Raw genomic sequence first — 19,653 nt, forward strand, 5'->3', positions numbered from 1 at the left:
AGAAATAACAAGAGAAAAGAGAAGACTCCGGTCTCCGGATAATAACTATCACTATCAGTGTCAGCACTTCGGAGTAGGTCCGATGCCCATTGGACCTACTTTGGTTCGATGGGTGATCTGGCCATCCAATTGCATCAAGAATCGTGCACTATGTATTAAAATCCGTATGATTTTTTATCAATTTCCGTGCGCACAGATCTTAATGCTAATCATACGGTGATAGAGCTAATTGAACCTAAAAGTAGGTCCAATGCCCATCGGACCTACTCCTATCTACAGTGTCATGGGAAGGCTTCCGGAAGTGGCGTGAAGAAGGGAATTGTTGCTGGCTTGTTGCATCTGCGTGCACAGCACGAATTACCACGAAAGCACCACGCTTGGACTCGAGTGCGTATCCTCTGAGATATCTCAATTTTTGCGTGACCGACGTGTCCAGTGCCTATTCGGGGGTGATGTAGGGGTCAGTATTATTTGTGCTTTAAGATTCGTGCAGAACGCATTTAAACGGTTGAGATTTTCCATAAAGTCACTCAAAGTTTGAGATATCTCAGAGGATACGAATTCGCTTGGACTCCACCTCAGAATGCTTCCTGGTTTGTAATTTTAGGCCGACTTTGGATCTTGTTCTTGTGTTGGTTGACCGCGACCCGAGTAACTGAGTTGGGCATAGACGCATAGTATAGTTGTTGCGGACCTTCGGTAACAAGAGATTCTCTTAAGAGTGAATGATTAAGAGTTTAAGGTGTACTAAAGAATTAATATAATGTTCAGTTGTCTTAATCCGTAAGTAAAAGCTAAGGAAGTTAAAGAAAACAATAAATGTGTCTTAAGGTCAGAACAGAGGATTAAGATCCGAGAAAATAATAGGTTAAAGGAGGTGATCTTAATCCGCACTAAAAAACCATTTTTGATAGGATTAAGCAGCTAAGAAAATTAAAGGAAGCAGATTAAGTCTTAAGGAGGCTTAATCTCTTGTTACCGAATAGCCCTGTAAACCATGAATCAAAGGGGTTAAAGGGTGGGACGAAATTTTTATTTATATCATATTCTAAAAAAAAATAAACTAAAAATCCACGTTTTTTTTTAATTCCAAAAATACTAGGACTGCCAATTCAATATGCGGTCTCATTCTTAAAAGGTCGTAGGTTGAATTGGAGGCCCCTCAAAATTAAAAAAAAATGCACTGCAATATATATGTTGATATTTGAATTTTTGAAGAGATTTCAATTCAATCTGCGGCCCTCCAAAAATAAGACCGCAGATTGAATTAAAGGCCTTGGTATTTTTCAAATTCCCCTGTGTTTTGGTTTATTTTCTTTTTCGAAATGATATTAATAAAAAAATCCGGTGCAGGGGGAGCAGAATAGGGTCAGAGACAAGTGCTCATGCTCATTATGAATTATAAAAATATTTTTTAAAAATATGTTTCTATTTTTATAATTTTTTAAAATTATAAAAATATATTTAAGCTGAAAAAAATTGCTTATTATGATTTTTTTTCTGAAAATATGCTTCTAATTATATATTTTTCTCAGAAAAAAATTATAAAATATATTTAATATTCAAAATAATTATACAATTATATCTCAACCAAAATTTCTGTTCTGCCGAAATGGCGACCCAAATTTCTATTAAATCGTTAGAATATATTTCATATTATTATCTATGCTTTCTATGCATTGAAAATTCCAATATTGTTTAGGATATGTTAACCAGTGATAGTTGCAGAAAGAAGGTGGATCTGATAAAGAAAAATTGAAATGACCGAATTATAATAGTTAAAGTATAATTTATATTTTGTTTGATTAAATCATCGTTCCCTTCCATTTTTGTTGGATATTTTGGAATATTTACATATTTTGTATGAAATTGAATAATGTGTGTAATATTATCTTGATATTTATTTCTATGAAATTATTAATATACTAATGTATGAATTGAATGTATTGGGTTTAACCAAACAAATCGAAATTTAATTCGGTTTAAACGGTTCGGTTTTTGTTCAATTGGTCATTTTATATTGGTCGGTTCGGTTCAGTTTTTAAAAACTAATAAAAAATTAGTTTGCTTAATTTATTTCGATTTCAACCGAACCAATAGTTTAAACATCCCTATTCAGAAGTCCATAAACATAGAAATGGACAAAAAATGAGTATCCAAAAAATTACTGTTTTTAGAAAACTCTGAACCATTCAAAAAGTTCAAAACTTTTTTTTGGTAAAACTTGCACTTTTTTTTTTTATGGTTGGCGGCGAAATGCCGCTAACAGATATATTGATACTAAAAAAGGTTATTTACAAGGCTTGGCTGTCAAATGACATGCCAGATTTTATTTAATTACAAAAGCCCCGAAATAAAAGTAAATGAAAAAAAAACTATTGTAAAACTTCACAACGAATGATGAATTTGTAAGCAGTACCACCGAATTTAAGCCTATCCAATGTCTCTTGATCAAAATTGTAGGATGGTATCCTGAAAAATTTGCACTGTTAAAATTATGTTTTTATGTTTAGTATGAGTTCACAACTTTTCTAGCTCAGAAATCAAAGTAAAATAAATAATTCAAAATTTCATATCAATTGTTGCATCATTTGACTTAAACGAAATCATGCATATGTGAGCAAGACAAACAGAGAACAAAACAGGAACAAAATATATATATATATAAAGATGGTCAGAAGGTAAACAAGCATCAAAATAATTTTGACTTTATAATTCTCAGTGTTCTAAATAGCGCATTATAGCGTTTTTGGACTCTAAACGCTAGGCTATGTCATAATAACACGTTATTTGAGCTACGGACGCTATAGCGCATAGCATGTAGTGCAAATAGCGTCCGCTATGCAACATTTGTTTTTTTTTTGTTCAATTTATATGAGTTTTAAATAAAGACTCATATTGGATTTTAACTGTAATTTTTTTTTTTTGCAATTGACGTACTGAGCTTTATATTAAACTATTAAATATTTAATGAGAGATCCATCAAATGAAACCAAAAGAAGGAAGCTACAACGCGCTATGTAACATGAGCTTTTTTTTTTCTTTTCAATTTATATGGGTTTTAAATAAAGGCTTAGATTGAATATATTAAGATATTTCTTCAAGTAACAAAATGATACTTACTATACAGTAGTTTGAATATTTTGAATATATTAAGATAGTTAATGATGCCATGATGTCTAGGTTATTTTGAAATTTAAATAGAAAAAAGATAGATTATGCCATGATGCTAAATATATTTTGAATAGAAAAAGATTGATAGTTTATGATATTAGTATTATTATGGATATTTTGAGTCGCAATTTAGACTTTGTATTGGTTCAATATGAATATTATAATTTTTTAATCAATTTGATTTTTTTTATTATTCTATGAGACTTAGATAATGTTGACATTTAGTACAAATATATGATATAATTTTTATAAAAATAAGAAAATGCTATGTAGCACAGTTTTCGCTATAGCGACGCTATTCACTATAATTTTTTTTGTAGGCTTCCCGCTATGACGCAATAAACGTTATTTAGAACCTTGATAATTCTTAATCAAAAATAAATTAAATTTCTTTAATAATTTTATTAAAGTTAACATAAGTTAATTATACAAGATTCTCATCGGAGGATCAATATATTGATCAGGTACTGCACAAGATTCTCCTCACTTTACGGTTTGGGATTTACTCTCAGTCCTTTTGAGATTCGGATCAGCACAGGAGCAGTATTATTAGGCTTTGAGATTCGTGCCGAGTTAAAATGAATGGCTCGGATCTACTAACTGTAAAAGATTCCCTTTTCAGGTACCTGGGAGGATGTGAATTCCCATCGGATCGCTGCCAACGGACCCATTTTCTTAACGGTAAACCCAATCTCTATTCGGATCATCAATCACATCCACCTTTCGACTCAAATCAGTCACAAAAAAAGAAAGAGTCGGCGTCACTCCGACGGTGATCATCTATCTTTCGGCCCAAAACGCGGCCCAATAATCGGATCGGCGACTGCTGATACCTGATAGATTTCTCTGCTGCTAACGAAGCTTCTCTTACCTACTTCAGTTATCGAGAGCAGAGAGGTGGAGATGATGGCAATCTCTTATTTGCGGCAGCTTATTAAGAATACTGTAGTAGGCGGTACGATAGGGTTAGCTATTTCAGATCGGTACGCATCAGTTGTACCTGTCCATGGAAATTCTATGCATCCCACTTTTAAAGAATGTCCCACTACTTTTTCTGGATTGCTATCAGGTAATTCTTTTAATAAAAAATGGAACAATTATAAAGAAAAAAAAAACATTCAATAACCGGTTTATCTGAGTAGGTGATCTTGCGTTGTCCGAGAAGGCTTGCCTCGGGAGATACGAGTTCTCTCATGGAGATGTGGTTGTATTCAGGTATTACTGATTTCAATACCTGAATTTTAAATTTGTTACAATGGCTATCATTTTATTTGTATGTTTTGTTTATTGCGGAAAATTATGTATGGTTGTTAGTTTGAAGGATCTAGTTGAAAATGTACATTGGCTAACCTCTCTTAAACAACTTTCAGATCTCTTCATGATCACAGGAGAAACGTGGTGAAGAGAATTATTGGTTTACCGGGTGACTGGATCCGAGTACCTGATAAGGCAGAGATACTGAAAGTTCCAGTGGGCCATTGTTGGGTTGAAGGTGATAACTTAGATGTCAGCTTGGATTCACGATCTTATGGACCGGTACATCTTTGTTTCCTGTTCTCCATTTCTCTTCTCTGGTACTTGAAAATAGTGAGACATAATAAGTTTAGTTTTAGATGTAGTTAATTTGCTACAAAAGTCAAGCTGTGGTAGTGCTGACCTTAAGTGGTACTTGTATGCCTCGTTGGTTCAGGTACCATACTGGTACAACTCTTGTACAGATGACAGTACATCCTAATACTAAAGTTTCAGCCTGGTACCAGTACATTCTGGTACAATACTAGAATACTGTTTATCCTGGACACCTGTAATGCATCCCTATTAGAACGGGACCCAACGGGTGCTGCAGATTAGCATAAATATGCCTGAATTATCCTCCCTAAACCCAAACTGGTGGTTCTATGTAACACTTAAATGTGCCTCAATTAAACCAAGTAAATGCATTGTTAAGAGAAAACCCGTACAAAAGGCCGAAAAGGAAATACTTTTAATCTTGTCCTCAAAAAAACAAAATGAAAAATCCTATAAATATCTAGTACACTATGACACCAGTATTGATGCATAAAAAAGACCAAACAATTGCAAGTATGAAATTATGTTTGCAGATTCCTTTGGGTCTGATACGAGGAAGGGTAACTCATGTAATTTGGCCGCCTCATAGAATTCGACAAGTTGAGAGAAAGGTACCAGAAGGGCGAGTTTCACAACTTGATTAACATTTTTTCCATTGTCAATTTTGCCACATCTCGTCATTTTTTACCCTTGGGAAGTCCGGAAGCTACTTCAGTTTTGGTAACGTGACTCATAATAGTTAGCTACTGGTGACTTTTTCATATGAGAAAACACTTTCTATATGCTGGAAATATTTTTGCTTGAAATTTACAACATTTTTGTCTCTTGTTACTTTCTTTATTTTCATGATTTGGTACTTCTAATTTGCTAGGAAACCAAAGTTGTATTCTTGTTTTAAACATAGTATTGTGATAACATTTTCAAGAGAGATTTGTTTAGTATTATTCAAGAGAGATTTTGCTTCGATAAATAGTTGGGTGGTTTGACCTCCGACCTTTACTAAAAAAAAAAAAAGGCTGAATGCTTACGAATGAGCTCTCCATGCACTTCTCAACAAAATAATTATAGAAACTAATTTTTGTGCATAACATTTCATCTTCATCTTTTATATGGAAAGTAAGAAGAAGCAATTAGCAAATATAATATAAAGGTCTGTATTAAGATGAACAATAGTACAATCCTAAAAAAATAATGACAATTAAGAAACAGGGGTCATGATGATTTACCCTGCCTACATTTATTACTGAGATAATATTTTATATGCTCAAAACTTTAATTAACAGGCTCTGGCTGCATCTGCTCTGCCTCTTGCCTCAGCTCATCGAACAAAGCAGACGATAGGTATCGTTCCCCAAGGCTCGGCATAACAGTCTAAGTAAAACCAAAACAACAAATTTAGGAAGTAGAATAGAAAATCTATTGATGATAAACTTTGTTTCATATAACCAAAAGTAATCATACCACAATGAGCTTTCCTTTGTTTTCTGGTTTCTTTGCCAGACTAAGTGCTGCAACTGTATTGGCTCCTGAAGATATCCCTACCTGAGATTTTAGAAATAATTGTCAATAATTGTCCTATTTTTAAGAAATTTAAAGTAACCGAAACAAAATGGACTGATTTGAGCAAAGAAGTATGTTATTACCAGAAGCCCTTCTTTCCTAGCCAATTCCCTGGCCATTTTAACTGCATCCTCGCTTTTTACCTATTGAATTTAATTAAATTAAGTCAGTTAAAAACCTCATAGTAACAAAATGTCTATTGATATAACTTCTAATATCTCTTAATTTTGCTTGATAACATAATCACCTCAATAACTTTTTCCATAACATCCATGTCTAGAATGTCAGGTTTGAAACCAACTCCATTACCAGTGATTAGATGTGGACCTGTATCAGTACATTATTACAACATTAAGCAACTGAATTATTTAACAAGTTTGAATAATATGCCCAAGTAAAACAATATAATAAATACCTGCTTGGCCACCATTTAAAATATTCGACTCAGCTGGCTCGACTCCATATATCTACATTAATTAGGAGCAGTTATGAGAAGATGTTCCGCCATCAATTTTTAAAAACATCAGGTACGCTACCCACTTTGTACCAGATGGGTTCGACTAAGTACAAGGTGTTCATATAGGATTGAAATTGCTTTCATTGGTTCCAAAACAGGTCCCCTGAATATATTACCTTAACATTAGGATTCATGGATTTGAGGTACTTTCCCACACCAGTAACAGTGCCAGATGGGTTCGACTAAGTACAAGGTGTTGATATAGGATTGAAATTACTTTCATTGGTTCCAAAACACGTCCCCTGGATATATTACCTTAACATTAGGATTCATGGATTTGAGGTACTTTCCCACACCAGTAACAGTGCCACCACTTCCTATTCCCATGACAAATATGTCAACTTGACCCAATGTATCATCCCAAATTTCGGGACCGGTGGTCTCAAAGTGCACCTATAAATAGCGAAAACAAGAACAAAGCTTTAATTAATATTTTTGAAGATGTATAAGTACACATGTTACCACTGTTTCCTTTAAAAAGAGCACATACAATTTTACAAAAGAAAGAGAACCCTCTAACAAATCAAGAATATTAAATTTCATATTTTTCTTCAAATATATGCTGTGAAGGCCTGAAGTACACCATTTTAACTCACTCATGTAGAAAGACAGAAAAATGGTGGCTTATTGAACAATTTGAAAGAAACTGATAAGGTCTTTCCCAAAAAAAAAAAATGTGTATGACATATTGCTGGAAAAATTAGCACCATATATAGGTAGCCAATATATATATCTTATGAACTATATCATAAGACAGTTATACCTTAACATTAGCAGGGTTGTTAAACTGCTGAAGCATGAAGACCTCATCACGGCTCGAGTCCATGAGTTCATAAGCTTTCTTCACAGTACCACCCATGCCTTTGGTTGGGTCAGTGACTACCAAATTGGCCCCATAACCTCGCATGACAACACGCCTCTCGAGACTCGTGTAAGATGGCATTGTGAGAATCATCTTGTACCCCTTCATGGCTGCCATGAATGCCAAACTTATTCCCATGTTTCCAGATGTTGGTTCAATCAGTGTTGTCTGAAAACCCACATTTTACACAACTGTAAGGTTTATTATTCGATCAATGTTTATATAATAATACTTAGTTTGCTTAAGCATCAAATAACCTTGCCAGGAGTTATTAATCCCTTCTTTTCGGCATCTTCAAGCATGGACATAGCTGGTCTGTGATAAACAAAATCATAATAATCACTTAACTGCTCCGCAATAAAAATTATATTTGTTCTAATTTAACTGTGTCAGTAAAAAAATGTTTGGGACAAAATTCACTTTGTGTTCAAGTCATTCCAATTTGAAGACCCAAGTTTGATTGATTTTGCATATTTGGTGAGTTTATTTGACTCTCTTATAGGCAGGGGCGGACCAGTATGTAACATGGGAGGCAGCTGTCCCTTTCTGAATTTTGAGTTTTAGTGATGATTTATCGGTACTGATTGAATTTGTCCTTCTCTGAATTTTTTTTTGCCTCTCTCTGAATGTTTGATTTATAATTCGGGTTAAATTTAGTGTTAAAATTACAATAAATTTCTTGAATTGTGATTGGTAATTAGAATCATAAATTAAATCATCAGAAATTATAAATTAGATTATTGAAAAATATAAGTCAAAACATTGTTTTTATCGAGTACCTAATTAGTTAATAGATTTAAATCTAATTCGATATATTTTTTGTCCCCTGCTGAAAATTTTAGATCTGTCTCTGCTTATAGATGGGTTAGGTGTAGCTTTATAGACAACAAGACAAGTTAAATACTGCCACTTCCAAAAAGTATAGCCATGATTTCCTTGGCCAGAATTAAGTTTTCTAAATAAAATGAGAAGGATTACCAATCACAGATTAAAGTCACTAAAAGACACCAATTGATGAGCAGTCTAGAATGGCTGCTAGTGGTTGTGGATATGTGGCCCTTGACATCATGAGAGGTCCTAAAATATTTCTGGTAATATTTCCAGCGAATAACTTTTGGAGCAAACGCATTTGACAAACAAAATTACAACCAGACCCACAAATTAATCAAGGGCCTCAAACAGAGCAGTGGGCCAGAATCAGGGTGCATTGAATTGTATAATATTTTGCAAGAATCCAGAGGTTCAGTGCACCTGTATAATGTTTTATAGAGAGAGAAGTAAAAAATGAATTTTGTCAAGAATCCAGATTTTGAATGTACCTGTCTTTCACGCTGAAAGATGGCTGCAAAAACTCAAGCTTGGCTGCCACGCGGGCCCCACAGTCATCAGTCACCTTGCTCAGATACACAAGAGGCGTCCTCCCAATTAACTGAAAATTTTATTTATGACTTAATTTGTCAATCTTAACAATCATCATAGGAAGGAAAAAAAAATTAAAATAGAAAATGTTAGGCATGATTTATGTGGTATATATATCATGTATGTGTTTTATCATTTATTTAACAACTTTTTTTTTTAGTAAAACATTTATTCAGCAATTTGGATTTGATAGTGTTAATTTAACAACCCTGACACATTATCTAATGGTAGTTCCAATAAGTTAACATTTTACACGTCCAAAAAATAAAGCTTTTAAACTTATTTGAATCTTTTTAGTTTTGATTTCACTAAGGTTGGTAAGATTGTTGACAGTTCTACGCCATTTGGTTATATTCAAGCTGCACAATAATATAGATTGAATTTTTTTTTTTTCTCAAAACTGGTTGCGCAAGTGGTTAATAGATTTTTTTTTCCAAGCAATTTATTCTGGAAAGCAAAAGAATGATTATTCAATTATTGATCTGGCTCCTTCCAATAAATAAAACAAATATAATAAACGGGCTTGTGCAAATTGCACAACCCATAGTGCTCACGAGTGAATAGTGGTATATCCATATCCATATATATATATATATATATATTTTTTTTTTAATACGGATACGGATTCAAATTAGATAGGATATTTATTAAAATAATATAAAAAATATTAAATTTTGTAATATTTATCTAATTATAATACTGAATAACATAATTTTTTATAATATATATTAAAATATATGATATATATCTACTATTTGAATACGGATAATTGAAACGTAAAACTATATCAGTATCTTTATTCACACGGATATTCGGATATCAGATATCCACATCTAATTATTTAAATACAGATCGGATATTATCTATACCGTTTTTGCCCCTAATAGCACTTCAATTATATATCACTCAAATTTTGGCATCTTAGAGCTATCTTATCTCAAAAAAATTTAATAGCGCACTAGCTCCACCAAATTAGGTAGCAAACATTTAGAAAATTGTTACAATGTCTAGCTAGGTTAAGTAAAAAGTTGAACAAAATCAAAATTCTTTAGGTATTATTAATAGCAGAGAAATTCTTTAGATATTATAGCTAGGGATTTATTTAGGAAAAAAAATCGATCGAAAACAGCGATCAAAATATATTGCAAGATAAGATAAAATAAGATAAGATCGTAAAGGGAATGGTAGATTGTTTGCCTGAGAAGGTTCCTTCCTGATATTGAGAGCTGAGAAATCTTTGAAGGTTGATGCATGGCCATCAATGGCACCAGCCTTCTGGTCTAATTGGGTAGAGAAGAAGGATCCATTTCGCAATGCATAGAGGCTCTTTCCTCCCTTTCTTACAAATCTGATCACCTTCTCCATATTCTCTCTCTCTCTCTCTCCCGCTCTCACGTTTTTTCTCTGGGAATTGTGTTTCTCGCTTTGTATCTATAGTGAGATATTATTGGTATCCTCTGCATTAACTCAAAAAGGAAATCTTGTGAGTTAATCAATCTCAATCGTCCGATCTGTTTTAAGATTCGTGCGAACTAGATCTGCACTAATTTTGAAAGACCCCGATTATATAAGCCGGAAGTCAGATTGGCTCCGTTTAAAATCAAACGGTTGAGATTGATTAATTCAAAAGATTCGCAGAGGATACGCATTCAGATTAAAAGCGTTAGAGAGGAACGCAGCCACTGGGCTGGCTTGCACTGGGAATCTCTTTCGGAAAATTTGTTGAGTCTGTGTTCAGACCACTATAGACTTTAGTACTGTTTAATATTAAATTTTTAATTGTTTATATTAACAATAAACTAATTACATGTACCATATAATAATGAAAAATTGAACAATGATAAAAAAAAATGTGTATTTTTCAAATTAAATTAGTTATTAATACACGTGTTTTGTAATATGGAGGGAAAGATGTGCGAGAATATGTAGAGATGAGGAAAAAATACTAACCATCCTTGCGAGAGAGAAATTTTAAGAATATCGAAGCTGGTTTGACGTACATTAGATCTTCTAGCTTACAATGTGTTACTATTTTCAAATTTTATTTGTTGCTTGCTTTCTTTCTATTTTCAAATTTGTAAATATTTTTTATAAAAGCTGACACCACCAGTGTTATCAGAACCGAACCGGACCGGACCGGCGGTCATACCGGAAAAAACTGGACCCGGCAACCTGTCCGGTTTGGTTCCTTTAAAGGATTGTTTATGTTAATGAACCGGTCAAAACCAGTTTGACCGGCCGGTTTTAACTAAGAAATTGCTGTTGTTAAATGTTAAAAGATCATTTAGGAACAAGTATTTGATTTGTATATGTCACAAAAGAAAACATATTTTTCCTTTTTTCTTTTTAATTACATAAATATTTATGTTACGTATGTTCGAAAGTATTTATTTTTGTTATGCATGTAACATTTATTATTTTATTTTTATAAAAATATGATTTACAATTTAACTTTAATCCAAGTTTCTATTTGTTTTTTCGTATTTTTATATACTTGTATTATATTATTAAATTGGATTATATAGATGTGGTATTGACTTAATTTTTTTACAATAGTAATAAATACTGTATCGGTATTAAATTTAATATTGTGTTGATAAGATCTCATATGTCACAGGCATATTGGTGTGCAGCAATTTGGAAAAAATAAAATATAGATATTATTATCTAAATTACTTAGACTGTCAAAGGCATATTGGTGTCCATTACTTATTTAGTGGGCCCACCAGAGCCCCACAGCCACAAATAATAAAAGATAGTATGATCTACCAGTTCTTTGGAAGGGAATCTGGAATAGAAAATCAAGAAGAGAACCTTTTGGGTTTTGGATAATATATATGAGCTTTTATGGGCTAAATATGTCTACATACAGAAGGCCCATTAAAACAAAAGGTGTTCTAATTACATTTTCAGAAATGTACGTCTGACATTATTTTTAAGAAAGTGGGTATAACCACCGATTTCATTAGAAACTCCATTCATACACGTCTGAACAATATATAATTTGATCACACAATTGTTTGACACTTGCATTACATTAATCTCGAATATGACCAGAATAACTAATAAGGATATTTGTTATATGTTTAGAAACCTGATTGGACCAGGATATTTGTTTAATTGTGTCTGTTTTATAGAAGTCTGATTTTGGAAAGTTGGACAAAAAAGGCTTGCATATCTATGAAATTTGGAACAAATCTGGAGGACAGTCTAAGGTGGTGAATTGTGTGTTCAAAAACCAGAAATTTTGATAGGGAGCGAAGCCAGTCAGAGGTGAATTGTATGTATATAGTTAGCAATTTTATTTACCCCTGTATGCATCTCTCTCTTTCCTTTCCTTTTTGTTCCACGACCGATTGTGGAGCATAGTCTAAGGTGCCCAGCACGCAAGGATAATATGTGAATTTCGAAGTAAGTTTGATGTGTTGGATTATATATCCAATGTTGAGCATATATGTAATATGAGGAGGGTTCAAATGCCTCCATTTTTGTGTCTCTATTTTTAAAACTTTAATAACTCAAAATTTAAATCTTAAAATTCAAAATAAAACCATTGGATGTGAACTACATCATTTTATCTATGCATGTGTAAAAAATTATGGCATTTCAACTTTGTTTTGGTTGTCACCTTGAGCTTGTAAAAATGTATACTAATGTGAATAATTTCTAAACATTGATTTTTAACTTATTGATTCACATAAAAACAAAATCAAAATGTGATATTTTTTTTATGGGTATATAGAGAAAATAGCATAGATCACATCTAACGATTTTATTTTGACATTTAAGTTTTAAACTTTGAGTTATTTAAGTTTTAAAAAATGGAGGCATGATAGAGACAAAAAAAAATGGAGGCATTTGAACCCTCCTCATGTAATATAATGGATTGTCTACTGTCATATATGATTGTCACAATTAAGTGATCTAATATGGAATTAATATATTATACAATCTATGTATTCAGTAGGGTGTGATCCATAGATATATAGAACAATTTAAGCAAATTTCAAATTATTTTTTTTGAGATGAACAAATTTCAAATTATTAATGGACTAATTTTGAAATTTTGTAATTCATTAGAAATCATAAAATTGTCTTTATAGAGGACTTTTGATGCAACATAACGTTTTTTGATGCAGACGCACTATAAACCTTTTTCAAATTGGTAGATAACCATAAAGATTACTATATATATATATATATAAGAATTGGCCCTCAAGGCATAACGTAACATAGAAAAACACAAAAACTGAAAAGACGTTTTTCTCTTTAGAAAAATACAGATGTGTGTCTTCCCTTCTTCTTCCACCATCAAAGAAAAAAAGAAAATAAATTCATTAAAAAATTTGAAAATGATTTTTCAAAAGCCATATCTTGCTGTCTTTGATGACTTGATCCACGACCATACGATGTAAATACGAGAAGGGCTTCTTGCCATTGAACACTTCTCTCATGCTCACAGAGACGGTTGTTGCTCTACCAAGGCTTTGGATATTTTATGACAAACGGTATGGAATTAGGTATTATGTTTTGGGTCCCTTTGACATACGACGTCCCATAGGTTAAGGTGGGGAGTTGTTTCTCTTTCCCCGGGATGTAAATTTTTAATCCCCAGATGAGATGTAATTGTTTGATCTCTAGATAAGATGTAATTGTTTGATATTTATGATTCCCAAACATAATGGTCACAAAAAATACCAAATGTCTTGTGTATGTTTAAGAGTCTGTCACTGCATTTTCCATTGATGTTCATGTTTTGATATACCACTGTGAAGTTGAATCTGAAATACTTGAATATAGTCATAATTAACAGATCACAGAAGTCTCAGTCCTTTGTTTAGAAATGTCAGACTAATTAGAAGTTGTAGAAAAGTGAAAAAAAAAAAGAACAAGAATAAAAAAGTTAATTAGGACAATTTAGAAATGATTCCGAATTTAATTTTGAAGAATATGATGATTTACATGTATATTTATACTGGATTTTTTAGTTTTCAACTTATCTCTAAAGGAAAATATGCGATATAACAATTATTCTCACATAAATATATCATATTAAAAAATTGAAATAAAATGTAGTGATAATTAGTGTCACAATTCTTTATCGGACAAATTTTAAATTTCTAAAAGAAGTTAATACAAGCAAACATACACAAAAAAAAGAACAAATTGTTAAATTCTTATTATGTATTTTATTTTTGCATTGTAAAATATTTCGATCAAGCCACGGATACTTTAATTTGAGGTGAATTAATTGTTTTATGATTTATTATATATACAAGATATGAAAAGGAATAAAGTTGAAGGATAAATTGAGTGCAAAGAGATAATTTTTTTAATTTCTCACGTCGCAATAATTAAAATTGTTCTCGCAAATAACACCATCCTTACCTCTCAGTACACAACTGAAAAAAAAAAGTTTCAGTTTCATACAATGACAAAATTGTAACACCAAGTTCACACGCAAATATGCATTTTTATATATCATATCATTCAACAAAATCTTACAAGCACATATGATAGAGTGACTGGATAAAGCACTAGCTAGCTCATGAAAAATATATCACACTTTTCAAACTACAACACACATATATAATACAGACATGCTATAAGAGTGTTTTATCTGCAAGAATAAAAACAACTACTATAAATTGTTATTACCGACGAAAGTATTTACAAGAATACAAATACGGTTAAGTATTTTTATCCTTTCGTGTTTTATTAGATCGACTGAAACCATATATCTGGCTGCAATAAGCTAGAAACGACGACCATTTTTAACATCTTTAAATTCAAGAAAGCGCTTGGTTAGACTCAATTGATCAGTTGTAAAAAGAAGCCCTTTACGCTGTTCTGACTGCTGCCTGATCTCTATGCAACTAATTTTTCCATATGTCATACCAGTCTGCGTCTTCATTCCATTTATATCAGATAGCTTCCCTCCCTCAAGTAATCCGGTAACAGTTTTTGAAAACCGCAAGACACAGGAATCACATATTAGTTCCCAATTAACATCGGGCATGGTGACTGCAATTTTCCTTGTTTTCTCATCAAATTGAAAGTCAGTTATATCTTTTGGAAATAGACCCGGCGGCAATGTGTGTTCTTTTAATAGATCCGGCAGAGTTTTCTTCGGCGGCTCTACAACTGGATTTCTGGATAATGCAAAATCAAAGGAACATAAACACTTGCACAATACTACCAGTATCAGAAAAATAAACTAAAGGACAGAAAATTATACACCAAACCCATCCTACGTACCATGCCTCTCTCGATCACATAGCATGATAGCATAAAGAATGTCCAACACAAAATTGACTTAAAAATGTTTCAAATCCAAATTTTATTTCTCCTAAATGGACCACATTTGACCGTTCAAATTATGCAATCTGCTTCAATATTCGATGAGCGAAGCTTAATTCATTCACTATTCTCAACAGTGCTCAAAGGAAACAGCAATCAAGATATATAAAACTATTTTTTTCATTTCTATTATGAAAAAGTGAAAACAGCAATGATGAAAACTGGTGCAAGGAAACATTGTTACCTAATACTTGGTACACCACCAGATCCACCCCTCGGTCTGTTCGAATGCCGTATCGCATAATGTTGCTGAGTTCACAATTAATGCACAAAGTTAGAACATAAAAGTGGATTTTGTTGAAATGATTTCAATAGTTTATCTTTCTTGCTACATTATTTGCAGAATGCATGCATTTCATGCATGTGCACTTCTGAGAAACTTGTTAGTTCTCTTTATCTGGTAAGTTGTTCAAAGGAGCAGAACTGAGTAAAGCATCAAATTAAGTGAGAAATGGTTCAGAAATGAAGGCACAATATTGGAAAAAGAATATAATAAAAAAAAATTGTGAGGTTTAAATGATGCCACCCTATACTGTGATATATGGTAGTTAAATTATTCTCTCTCCAAATCAAGAAGTGAATTGGTGCTTCTACCATGTGGGTCTTGCTTTTTTGGAATCCCTGTCACTTAAGAATTCCATGTTCTTTATTTTATTTTTTAATTGTTAATTCTTCTTTTTATTACAACTTATGTTAATTCTAAGTTACCAAGCTATCAATTTCATTATTCTAAATTGATAATCCCTTACGTACTTCTATCATTTTGCTCAATTGCACGATTGTCCGTCCTGGCACTTCAATTGAGCAAACTTGGCGCTGTTCGGCCAAATTGTATAGTGGGAACAGAATTATGTGAAAGAAATGGCAGGTCAATTTGGAGGCAGCGTAACAGCACGGTTTTCAAAGGAAAAAGTGATCCAACTGATCTGGTAGCTCAATGGATAGTGAGGCAGGCAACCCTTTGGGAGAAATTCTGTAATAATGGTGGAAAGAAGTAAGTCTGTTGGGGAAGGAAAAGGCTTAGTGGGTTACAGGATTTTATTTTTTTAAACGGATAACGGGTGGTTTTATCAAGTGGTTTGTTACTGTGTATATTTCTGGAGATGTATTGGTGAAGACCAAAGTTTACATTTTTTTGAATTTTTTTTACTATTTATTAAGCCAAAAATCACTGATCCAATGGTTCAGTCTGATTTTACTGTTTGGTTAAGCCACCATTACTGGCAAAGATAAAAATAATTGCGATGCAAATATATGAAATAAAGTATATCATGAGAGAAGAATCTAGAACTTCATGACTCTGTGCTTGGTCTTTAATTAACTAAGAATTAAGAATTAAAATAAACATTAGTTTGAGCTGATCCAGGGATGGGTTATTGGTTAGGTAATCTGGCATCATCTCATTTTCACTGATGATATCGGGCATAATTTAGATAAAGATTACTACAATTGGCACCTACTGGTCAATAGCTTTATTAGACTTGGAAGCTTGTACACACTGCAAAATAATATGAAATTATTTTATTTTAAATGATTACTGCAAAGTAAATTAAAGATTGGGGCTCCATTTAATTCAGTATTGGACTTATCCACCTGTTACATATCCTCTTCTGGGGGGACATAAAAAAATCCAAGAGATATTTTCTTCTCAGAATATATGTATACTAGCTGGCTTCATCCGCTCTTTAATTATTTTCTCTATGTGCTTAATTATTGAATGAGGATGTTCAAATATTGATTGAACCTCAAAAATCAAGATGTTGCGAAAAAAGGAAAATAAAACTGGTACCACACCAATACCAATTACCAGTCAACCCTACACTTCTTGGCAAGACTACCTACATACTACAAAGTGCCAGGTAACCATCCACAACAGCACCTGAGTAAACAATGCTACGAGGATAAAATCTTTGGACATATAGTACTAGCACAGCTACCAAAATTCCCAGGAATCACATTTCAAAGGACAAATTTAGCTGAGCAAATTCTGAGACATACCGGGGCTGGGTTGACTACAGTTCCTTGGTGAGTCTCAAAATATGCCTGTGAAGAAGATGAACGCACTGGCCGAGGGATCTGATTCAGGTCAATCTTTGACGGTGTACCAACCTGGGCACCTGCATGAGGCGAGTAGCCCATGACCGCACCTGCATGGGGTGGGGTCATGGGATGTTGCCCCATTGCAGCAGGCCCCATCCTAACTCGTGGTATGACACCTGACGTGCCTCCCTAAAAGTTCATAAATCAAACAAGAAAAATTAAGTTAAAGGTGGCGCAAGCATAACCCAGTCCCAGACAAGGATAATAGCATCCAAAATAAGAGGACCCTATGTAGAGTAGTTTATCAAGGAATGGTATTTGAGACAATCTGAAGCAAAACCCACTGGCCTTTGCTGAGTTTGCCATGCATGAGCACCAAATGGTGCAGCAGCAGAACCTGCTGGTGCGCCCATAGGCGGAGCACTGATGAATGGTGGTGCCATAGATGGTTGACTCATAGGCTGTAGCCCCATGAATGGTGGTGCCATGGATGGTGCAGATTTATTTCTTTGCATTTTATAGTTGGGCCTAGGCGAAAATTAATTTGCATTTCCATTTATTTGCTTTGACTTCTCCTAATTTCTCCTAATCTCTATTGAAGCAACAGTGGTTAGAAATCAATTTATTATTTTTCCATTTTGGTATTTCATGTTTTCTAATTTGTGGTTGGATGAAAGTTTGAAAGTTCAAATTAGGTTTAAATTAGAAGTTAGAGCATTATAATTTGGAATTTGGAATAAATTAGGGTTATATTTAAGGTTAAATTTGTACCCGATTAGCTAATGGGAAACCCGATAAGTTATTTGAATCTGATTCTTGACCCCCTCTGGCAGAAATCCTGAGTTGGCCCCTGCTAACTCGTGGTATGACACCTGACGTACCTCCCTAAAAGTTCACAAATCAAACAAGAAAAATTAAGTTAAAGGTGGCGCAAGCATAACCCAGTCCCAGATAAGGATAATAGCATCCAAAATAAGAGGACCCTATGTAGAGTAGTTTATTAAGGAATGGTATTTGAGAATTCAATCTGAAGCAAAACCCACCCGCCTTTGCTGAGTTTGCCATGCATGAGCACCAAATGGGACTGTTTGCAGTGGCTCAGACACTGGATTCAGATTCTGGTTTGCAAAATAGGAAGCTGAAGTAGGTCGTCCAGGAGGGGCATTAAATGACTGATTAGGCGGAGGACTACCGTGTGTACGACCCCGAAACGATTGGGCCAGAGGCGCTTGAATCATAGAAGGATGTCCATTAGGTGGGCCCACGGGGGCACCATTGCTTGGGAAGGAACTCCGTGACAAGGCGGCAGGAGGCGGGCCTGATGTGGCAGTTGCTGGAGGTGGCGCGCCCACTTGACCGCAGATCTGGATGTTTTGGAAAGGGCCAGAAAGATAAATATTTTGGTAGGGGTTGGGGTTGGGAATGTAATTTGGAGGCGGTCGCGTTGGAGCGGGAGGCGGCGGCGCCATGGATTTAGCGGATAAAGAAAAAAAAACAACGATTAATAACAACAACAACAATTAATAAAGTAGAAAAGCAAACATACTTTTTTTTCTTTTTTTTTTATCTTCAGAAAGAAGAAATCTTCCAACTAACCTAACCCCAGACTACCCAAATCCTACTATGAAAAGATACTCCAGACCAATGTTATCAGAATTGGATCGAACATCGACCCGATAAAGCTTTGGTCTAACGGTTTACTAGTCGGACTGGCGAGCCAACCGGTTCAATTGCTGGTTATTTAAATACTATGTATATGTATATACTGTAATTATTATAAAATATCATATTTATATAGTATTTGTAAGAATTCACATATTCATATTCAACAATGTAATATAAGTCCAAATTTTAAAAATATTTTAAATTTAGCATCTAAATAAAATAATTATATTGATTTATTAAATATGACCAAAAGTTTTTCTTTACCGTAAAGAAAATAACATCTCAAAATTTAATTTTTTATAACTATTTATTTACTTATTTTATACTAACAACAAATTATATTCCTAACGAAAAATAGATGGATTTTTCTAAAAGTTGCGAAAAATAAGATGAATAATAAAATAATAACCATTTTTATTTTGAAAAAAAAAACATATATGAATAGACATAGTTTTTATATTATACATAATTGATTCTTTTTCAATAT

General features: G+C 33.4%; 3 protein-coding genes across 6 annotated transcripts; 1 reads left to right on the forward strand and 2 right to left on the reverse strand.

Moving 5' to 3' along the window:
* Nucleotides 1-4,016: 4,016 nt before the first annotated feature.
* On the forward strand, nt 4,017-5,696 carry LOC144562300 (Peptidase S24/S26A/S26B/S26C family protein). Its single transcript, XM_078311500.1, has 4 exons — nt 4,017-4,243; nt 4,317-4,389; nt 4,545-4,710; nt 5,277-5,696. Exons 1-4 carry the CDS (start codon nt 4,078-4,080, stop codon nt 5,385-5,387), a joined length of 516 nt encoding a protein of 171 aa, XP_078167626.1. The 5' UTR covers nt 4,017-4,077; the 3' UTR covers nt 5,388-5,696.
* Nucleotides 5,697-5,873: 177 nt separating this feature from the next.
* Nucleotides 5,874-10,556, reverse strand: CYSC1 (cysteine synthase C1). The gene is made up of 10 exons (XM_078311499.1): nt 10,299-10,556; nt 9,002-9,111; nt 7,940-7,997; nt 7,584-7,850; nt 7,076-7,213; nt 6,719-6,770; nt 6,551-6,630; nt 6,387-6,446; nt 6,205-6,285; nt 5,874-6,114 (listed from the first exon to the last, which is right to left on the reverse strand). Exons 1-10 carry the CDS (start codon nt 10,464-10,466, stop codon nt 6,016-6,018), a joined length of 1,113 nt encoding a protein of 370 aa, XP_078167625.1. The 5' UTR covers nt 10,467-10,556; the 3' UTR covers nt 5,874-6,015.
* Nucleotides 10,557-14,554: 3,998 nt separating this feature from the next.
* On the reverse strand, nt 14,555-19,106 carry LOC144561479 (uncharacterized). Of its 4 annotated transcripts, XM_078310441.1 has the most exons (6): nt 18,545-19,106; nt 18,273-18,386; nt 17,609-17,690; nt 17,460-17,578; nt 15,646-15,710; nt 14,555-15,253 (listed from the first exon to the last, which is right to left on the reverse strand). In XM_078310441.1, the coding sequence occupies exons 1-6, from the start codon at nt 18,968-18,970 to the stop codon at nt 14,857-14,859; spliced, it is 1,203 nt and encodes a 400-aa protein (XP_078166567.1). In that variant the 5' UTR covers nt 18,971-19,106; the 3' UTR covers nt 14,555-14,856. The 4 variants fall into 4 exon arrangements, with proteins under 4 accessions (XP_078166567.1, XP_078166569.1, XP_078166566.1 ...); XM_078310443.1 differs by lacking the exon at nt 18,273-18,386; XM_078310440.1 differs by having other exon boundaries at nt 17,460-17,690; nt 18,545-19,105.
* Nucleotides 19,107-19,653: the final 547 nt, after the last annotated feature.

Source organism: Carex rostrata, chromosome 11, assembly GCF_964058835.1.
Source record: "Carex rostrata chromosome 11, lpCarRost1.2, whole genome shotgun sequence".
NCBI classification, from domain to species: domain Eukaryota; kingdom Viridiplantae; phylum Streptophyta; class Magnoliopsida; order Poales; family Cyperaceae; genus Carex; species Carex rostrata.

Excerpts from the sequence above, each read along its gene's own strand:
- LOC144562300 (XM_078311500.1), top strand. The coding sequence starts at position 4,078 with ATGATGGCAATCTCTTATTTGCGGCAGCTTATTAAGAATACTGTAGTA. Across the intron at positions 4,244-4,316 it reads TTTTTCTGGATTGCTATCAG|GTGATCTTGCGTTGTCCGAG; the intron begins GTAATTCTTTTA and ends TTATCTGAGTAG. Across the intron at positions 4,711-5,276 it reads ATTCACGATCTTATGGACCG|ATTCCTTTGGGTCTGATACG; the intron begins GTACATCTTTGT and ends TTATGTTTGCAG.
- CYSC1 (XM_078311499.1), bottom strand. The coding sequence starts at position 10,466 with ATGGAGAAGGTGATCAGATTTGTAAGAAAGGGAGGAAAGAGCCTCTAT. Across the intron at positions 7,851-7,939 it reads GATTAATAACTCCTGGCAAG|ACAACACTGATTGAACCAAC; the intron begins GTTATTTGATGC and ends GTGGGTTTTCAG. Across the intron at positions 6,771-7,075 it reads CCATGAATCCTAATGTTAAG|ATATATGGAGTCGAGCCAGC; the intron begins GTAATATATCCA and ends TAATTAATGTAG.
- LOC144561479 (XM_078310440.1), bottom strand. The coding sequence starts at position 18,970 with ATGGCGCCGCCGCCTCCCGCTCCAACGCGACCGCCTCCAAATTACATT. Across the intron at positions 18,387-18,544 it reads GGCAAACTCAGCAAAGGCGG|GGAGGTACGTCAGGTGTCAT; the intron begins GTGGGTTTTGCT and ends GTGAACTTTTAG. Across the intron at positions 17,691-18,272 it reads GTTTCCCATTAGCTAATCGG|GGAGGCACGTCAGGTGTCAT; the intron begins GTACAAATTTAA and ends ATGAACTTTTAG.